Source organism: Orycteropus afer, unplaced genomic scaffold, assembly GCF_000298275.1.
Source record: "Orycteropus afer afer isolate SDZICR_OR568_19922 unplaced genomic scaffold, OryAfe1.0 scaffold00009, whole genome shotgun sequence".
NCBI classification, from domain to species: domain Eukaryota; kingdom Metazoa; phylum Chordata; class Mammalia; order Tubulidentata; family Orycteropodidae; genus Orycteropus; species Orycteropus afer.
In genome coordinates, this window is record NW_006921596.1 from 14583522 (window position 1) to 14591361 (window position 7840).

Consider the following 7840-nt stretch of genomic DNA (forward strand, 5'->3'; position numbering starts at 1 on the left):
AGGACCATGGCAGAATTATACAGAGAAATTTCCAGCATGTTGTATGTCTGTGCTGTAAACTGACTGTACACCAGATGACTAACTTTAATCTCATTCTGGGTCAGTTTATCATGACTTCAGACAATTGCATCTCGAGGGATTTCCACATCTACCCTATGAAATAGATTTATCTGCTCAAGAGGTTTAAAGCAAAAAATCCCAATGAATTTACTAATATGAGAGGGTCAAATGTCAGTTATCTTAATAAGATGTAACTTTGAATTGTTGTTATGTGCCATCGAGTCGGACCCGACTCATAGCAACCCCTCCTTGGGTTTCCAAGGTGATATCACTACCTTGGAATTGCCCAACCTTCCTTCTGAGGAGTGGCTGGTGGGTTTGAACTGCCAGCCTTATGGTTAGCAGCCAGGTGCCCTAGGCACTACACTACCAGAGCTCCTATTGTAGTACTTATATATTTAATTCACTGACTAGAGCTGTTCAGGAGTAATAGTCATTTCATGATAAGGATGAATCTGACATACTATTCCCAGGTTTACTCTACATTCTTTTGTCATAATAAATGAAATTCAAAATGAAATAATGTGCTTTATTACTTCTAAATGCATATAGTTATGTTCTGCAAGAGCCCTTTTTTTCCTTAAGGAAACATTAATGCACTATTTGCAATGAATTACTATATAACGTAAAATACTGTACATTGAGATTTGTGTTTTTAAGCCATAAATCATATATGAACTTTGGTTGTAGAATTTTAATGAGTAATTATTATTAAATTCACATTACCTTTTTTCTTATTTTTCTAGGATTCTGACACTTGATGACATGTCACTATTTGGAATAATAATGAGCATTGACATGTTTTGGATTAGCTGATGACTTTCAGAAATGATCCACTGTCTGCTACAGAGAAGCTGAATATCCTCCATTTGGAGTGAACAGGCTAGATTGTTACTGAAGTTTCAAGATGACAGATCCAATGATGGATTTTTTTGATGATGCCAATCTTTTTGGTGAGACCTTAGAAGGTTTGTCAGATGATGCATTTGTACAACCAGGACCTGTTTCTCTAGTTGATGAATTGAACTTGGGTGCAGAATTTGAACCTTTGCACATAGACTCACTGAACCATGTTCAGGGTACTACAACACATCAGAAGATGACTGATTTTGAACAGTTAAACCAGTTTGATTCACTGAAATTTCATCAAGTTAATCAGTCTTTTGGTAGTCCAGCAGAACACGTGTTATCTCCACACTCTCAGTTTAACTGTTCTCCGATCCACCCCCAGAACCAATCCAATGGTTTGTTTCCAGATGTAGCAGATGGGAGTCCTATGTGGGGCCACCAGACAGCTACTAGCATTTCAAATCAAAATGGGTCTCCTTTTCACCAACAAGGACATTCACACCCTATGCATCAAAATAAAAGCTTTGTGGCACACTCTGATTTTGCCTTATATCATGCCAATGAACAACAAACACAGTGTACATCGTTACGCTCACAGCAGAACAGAAATAATCATAACTCCGGGCAAAATTCTCTTAACCAGTCTAAAAATTTTATGGATGTTAACGTTTCTGGTCCACACAGAGTCAGTGTTAACCACCCACCACAAATTACTAATGCATCTTCTTCACAACAGTCTCTTCCGATGCAGCAGTTTTCTCAAACGTCAAATCCTTCAATACACTTCCTCAAGTGTAGCAGTCATCAAGAAGGAAATTTTAATGGACCTTCTCCAAATATGACTTCTTGTTCTGTCAGTAATTCACAGCAGTTTTCTTCACATTATTCCTTTTCCAGTAATCATATATCATCAAACAGTCTTCTTCAGTCTTCTGCTGTTCTTGCTTCTAATCATACAAATCAAACTTTATCTGATTTTCCTGGAAGTAATTCCTTTTCTCCTCATAGGGGAATCAAGCAGGAATCAACTCAGCATATCCTAAACCCTAATACATCATTGAATTCTAATAATTTCCAAATGTTGCATTCGTCACATCCTCAGGGTAATTATAGCAATTCAAAATTATCTCCTGTGCACATGAACTTCCCAGATCCTGTTGACTCAGGAACTCAAATGGGCCATTTCAATGATCACGTGGAAACCAATGGCTTTTCATCTTTAGAAGAGAATTTACTTCATCAAGTGGAGTCTCAAACTGAGCCATTCACAGGACTTGACCCAGAGGACCTTCTTCAGGAGGGTCTCCTACCCCAGTTTGATGAGACAACATTTGGGCAAGATAGTTCAAGTCATGTCTTAGATCATGACCTGGATCGGCAGTTTACTTCACATCTCATGACACGGCCTTTGGATATGGCTCAAGTTCAATTGCAAAGTCAGGCTCGGAGCTGGCATTCATCACTTTCTAATCATCAGCACTTACATGACAGAAATCGCCTATGTTTACAACAACAGGTATGTAGTTCTTTGCTTTTAATTTGGTGATTTGGGGTAGGGTGGGCTTTAGTTAATGAGTTAATTGTATATGAGGGATATTTAAGATTTCTAAAATTCTGCAGTTAAGTGAATATGCATATTTTGACAGATTTATATTGTTTTGACAGTCTTACATTTGAAAGGGATTTATTGATGTGCTCAAAGCAGTAGAAAAATTTTTATATTTAGAAAATCATAAGGTTTTAAGAATGCTTGTAACTTAATTTACTTTAGAAAGATACTTTATCAAAAACATACAAACAAAGGTTAAATAATAACCATAATTAAGAGAAACAACAGATGTGGAAAATTTTATTGCAGATATGATGGACACATTTAATATTCCTACAAAAAGCTCTTATAAATTAATAAACAAAATTTTAAGACCTCAGCTGATTATGAGCTAATGAATATAAGCTAAAAATTTATAAAAGACAAAATAGAACTAGTTAAAGAAAACAGAAAAATGTGCAACATTCATAATAAAAAAATTTAAATTGCCATTCTTTTCTAAAAAATATATGTAGTTTTATGTTAATGCTTAATGCTGGCAACTGTATGGTGAAATTGGTACTTCCATGGCTTTGTTAATTGACAACAAATATTTTAGAAATCAACTTGGTAGTATATTTAATAGTATAAAAATACTTAATTACAGTAATCTAAATGTCACAGAAGTATTATACTCAGAGATAGTTGTCTTCCTATCTTTATGAGGGATAGGTAGAATAAATATAGCTTTTTATCATATCCATGTTACATGACCTATTATAAGCATTAAAAGGACTTTGACAACTAACACTGATAGGAAAAGCCTATTTCAAAATGAAGATCATAATACAGTGAAATTGTTAAGAATCCAGAATCTGGTACCATACTACTGGAACTAGGATCTTGACTCCTTTCACTTATTAGCTGTGTGACTTTGGGCTAGTCATATAACTTCTCTGTGCTTCATTTTCTTCATCTTTAAAATGGGGAATAATAATAATAGGATCTTCTTAATAGGGCTTTGGAGTTCCTGGGTGGTGCAAATAGTTAATGCATTTGTCTGCTAACTAAAAGGTTGGTAGTTTGAGTCCATCCAGAGACACCTTGGAAGAAAGGCCTGACAGCCTACTTAAAAAAAAAAAAAAAAAATCACCCATTGAAAATCCTGTGGAGCACAGTCTTCTGAAACACATGGGGTTGTCAGTTGGAGTGAACTTAATGGCACCTGATTACCGGTTCATAGGGCTTTGGTAAAGATTAAATGAGATATTGTTATAGCATGAAAAGATGCTTAGAACTATGCCTAGAATGGGAGCCCTGGTAGCATAGTGGCTAAGGCTCTTGACTGCTAACCAGAAGGCTGGAGGTTCAAATCCACCAGCCACTCCTCGGAAGGAAGACGGGGCAATCTACTTCCGTAGTGATACGGCCTCGGAAACCCAAGGAGGGGTTGCTGTGAGTCGGGTCCGACTCGTCGGCACATAACAACAACAACAACATGCCTAGAATATAGTAAGTACTTAATAAATGCTTTTATAATTATACTTTTTCTGTAGCAATATTAAAATAAGCATATGAAAAATGATTGGAAGGAAATATTTTATGCATATTTTATGCAAGTAATATGCATTATTTGTGTAAAATATGGTAGGTTGTTTTAGTGCAATACAATTAATTTTCTACAGTTTTTGTCTTCTGAGTGTATTAGTTTTATAAAGAAAAATGAAGTTAATGTAATATGACATTTTTCTGAAATTCTGTTCTTAAATTAAGGATTCATGAAATGCTTCAGTACCCTGGTTACCTGTGATATTTGGTAGACAGTGAAATATAAAGTGTTTCTTGAAATTAAGTATTTTGAAAGCAGTTTTGAAGTTTGTCAGTTTGTCAAAGTTTGAAGTTTGTCAAAGTCTTAAAGTATTTGACAAAGATAAATGATTTATCTTTTCCAATGGGTTGATTTAAAATGGTAATTTTAGCATAGTTTTTGAAATATCTAGGTAGATGTAGAGATATTTAAAAGATACTTATAAATCCTCACACTGTTTTTTCTGTGTGGGTTAGATCCTCGATTGGAGCAGGATCAAGCATCTTAGAGGAACTCTGGAAAAAAATAACACTGATTGAATCTAAGGTTATCTATCCATGTTCTATGTGGATTTCCTACTAGTTTGATTAATTACATTGAAGTTATGGAGCCTGTGGTTTGTTAATTTCTAAGATTTTTGTCATCATTTACACTTGTGTGCATGTGTTTTAATTTTCATCTTTCTAAACATATTTCCCTAACTTTATAGATTTTGAATAAATGGAGACAAATTAAGTGCTAAAGTAGCCACCAGGTGCTCCAGAAAGAAGATGGGGCAGTCTACTTCCGTAAAGATTTACCACCTTGGAAACCCAATGGGGGTTGCTATGAGTCGGAATTGACTGAATGGCAGTGAGTTTGAGTAGTCGGTAAGGAGCTCTGGTGGCGTAGTGCCTAAGGCATTTGACTGCTAACCAGAAGGCTGGCAGTTCAAACCCACTAACTGCTCCACTGAAGGAAGATGGGGCAGTGTACTTCTATAAAGATTTATCACCTCGGAAACCCGACGGGAGTTGCTATGAGTTGGAATGGACTTGATGGTAGTGAGTTAGTAAAGTAGTCCCTAGGCGCCCTGGTGACACAATGGTTAAGCACCGTGCTGCTAAGCTGAAGGTCAATAGTATGAACACAGTAGCTGCTCAACGGAAGAAGAAAAATCTAGTGATCTGCTTCTGTAAAGATTGTTTTTGTTGTTAAGTACTGTCGTTGGTTCTGACTCAGAACAACCCTTACATACAAAAGAATGAAACACTACCTGGTCCTTTGCCATCCTCAGAATAGTTGCTGTTTAAGGCAATTGTTATAGCCTCAATGTCAATCCATATCATTGAGGGTCTTCGCTTTTTCACTGACCCTCTACTTTACCAAGAATAATGTCCTTCTCTCCAGAGACTGATGCCTTCTGATAACATATCCAAAGCACATGAGATGAAGTCTTGTCGTCCTTGCTTTCCTTGCTTCTAAAGAACATTCTCGTTGTACTTCTTCCAAGACAGATTTATTCGTTCTTCTGGTTTATTGTTGTTGTTATATGCCGTCGAGTCTTCTGGTAGTCCATGGTATATTTCCTATTCTTTGGTTACACCATAATGTAAAGGCATCAATCCTTCTTTTGTCTTTCCTTATTCACTGGTCTGCTTTCACATGCTTATGGGGTGATTAAAAATACCATGGCTTGAGTCAGGTGCACCTTAGTCCTCAAAGTGACATCTTTGCTTTTTAACATTTTAAAGCAGTCTTTTGTAGCAGATTGATCAGTACAGTATACCATTGATTTTTTTTTTTTTTTTTTTTTTGACTGCTGCTTTCATTGGTGTTGATTATAGAACCAAGTAAAATGAAATCCTTGACAATGTCAGTCTTTTCTCCACTTACTGTGATGCTGCTTATTGGTCCAGTTGCAAGGATTTTAATTTTCTTTATGTTGAGGTATAATCCATACTGAAGGTGGCTGTAGTCTTTGATTTTCATCAGTAAATGCTTCAGGTCATCTTCACTTGCAGCAAGCATGATAGTGTCATCTACATATTACAGGTTGTTAATGAATCTTCCTCAAGTCTTGATGCATATTCTTCTTTGTATAGTCCAGTTTCTCAGATTATTTGCTCAGCATACAGATTGAGTAAGTATAGTGAAAGAAAAGATTACAACTTTAGAAATCCTGTGGGAGAGTTCCACTGTGGCATATTGAGTCACTGTGAGTAGGAGATTTGATGGCTCATAACAACAATATAAGAGCCCTAAACCAGACGGCTTGCGGTTCAAACCCACCAGCCACTCCTCGGAAGGAAGGTTGGGCAATCCTACTTCCGTAGTGATACTGCCTCGGAAACCCAAGGAGGGGTCGCTATGAGTCGGGGCCGACTCGACGGCACATAACATAACAACAACAATGCTTGGGCAATCCTATTTCCGTAGTGATACTGCCTTGGAAACCCAAGGAGGGGTCGCTATGAGTCGGGGCTGACTCGACGGCATACGAACAACAACAATGCTAGCATAGGAGCTCTGGTAGCATCGTGTCTACGGCATTTGACTGCTAACCAGAAGGCTGGTGGTTCAAACCCACCAGCCACTCCTTGGAAGGAAAGTTGGCCAATCTACTTCTGTAGTGATAACGCCTCAGAAACCCAAGGAGGGGTTGCTATGAGTCGGATCCAACTTGACGGCAGTGTGTTTGATTGTTTTGAATGCTAGCATAAGGAGCTCTGGTGGTTTAGTGGTAAAGGCATTGGCTGCTAACCAAAATATCAGTGATTCGAATCCACCAGCTACTCCATGGAAGAAAAGTGAGGCAGTCTGCTTTTGTAAAGATTTACTGCCTTGGAAACCCAGTGGGGGTTGCTATGAGTCGGAATCCACTTGACCGCAATGAGTTTGGTTTTTTTGGTTTAGAATGCTAGGATATGGATGGCATTCCATCTGAGAGAAATTTCCTTCAGACCCAACATAAGCAACCTTTCATAAATTATCTTATTCAGTGTTGATAAATTAATAGATATTAAGTCTACTCACCTTTTTGCTTCAAAGTTTTTCATTCATTTCTTGCCGTTTTTGTTACATGTTCAAAAACTTATAAAAGGCCACTCAATTTTGAGTACTTTTTGATGTATTGAAAGTCTGTTCTCAACTTTATTACTATTTATTTTTTTTGCGTTTTATTTTTTTAAATTTTTTTATTACTTTTTAAAATTGTGATTTAGGTGAAAGTTTACAGGGCAATTGGTTTTCTCTTTAACAGTTCATACACATTTTGTTTTGTAACTGATTGCCATCCACAGGCTAACACCATTCTTCCTATTTCCTCCCTGTGTTTACCATTTTTCTTCATCCTTTTTTTCCTTTCCTTCTTTCTTAACTTTATCTTTGGACAAATGCTGCCCCTTTGATCTCATATGGTTCATTGTTCTAATGAGTGCATACTTCTCTGGTGTTATTGTTCACATTATAGGCCTGTTTATTGTTTGGATGAAAGTTGAGCCACAGGGATGAGTTCAGTGCCAGGCTTTAAGGGCACGTAAGGACCATAGTTTAGCAGTTCCGCCAGTCTCTCTCAGACTAGTACGTTTGGTCCTTTTTATGATTTAAAAGTTTGTTTCATATTTTTCTACCACTGCATCCTAGACTTCCTGTTGTGATCCCTTTCAGAGCAGTCATCGGGAATAGTCAGACCCTGCAAAAATGGCAAGGAGGCCACATGTTCTGACTTCCTCTAACCCTACAAGGAGAAGGCAGGATTACCAGCAGTAACCCAAGGCCTATTACTGCAAGGCCAGACATGCCTCCCTCCAGCCCTTTCACCAACCGTTCCTCCC

At 37.4% G+C, this 7840-nt stretch overlaps 1 protein-coding gene across 1 annotated transcript in view; it reads left to right on the top strand.

The window, feature by feature from the left end:
* The first annotated feature begins 967 nt into the window (after positions 1-967).
* CHD9 (chromodomain helicase DNA binding protein 9) overlaps positions 968-7840 on the top strand; it is a 178760-nt gene continuing 171887 nt past the window's right edge. The window contains exon 1 of the mRNA XM_042781796.1: positions 968-2425. Within this exon, the coding sequence (XP_042637730.1) occupies positions 968-2425 (1458 nt within the window). The remainder of the gene's footprint in view (positions 2426-7840) is intronic.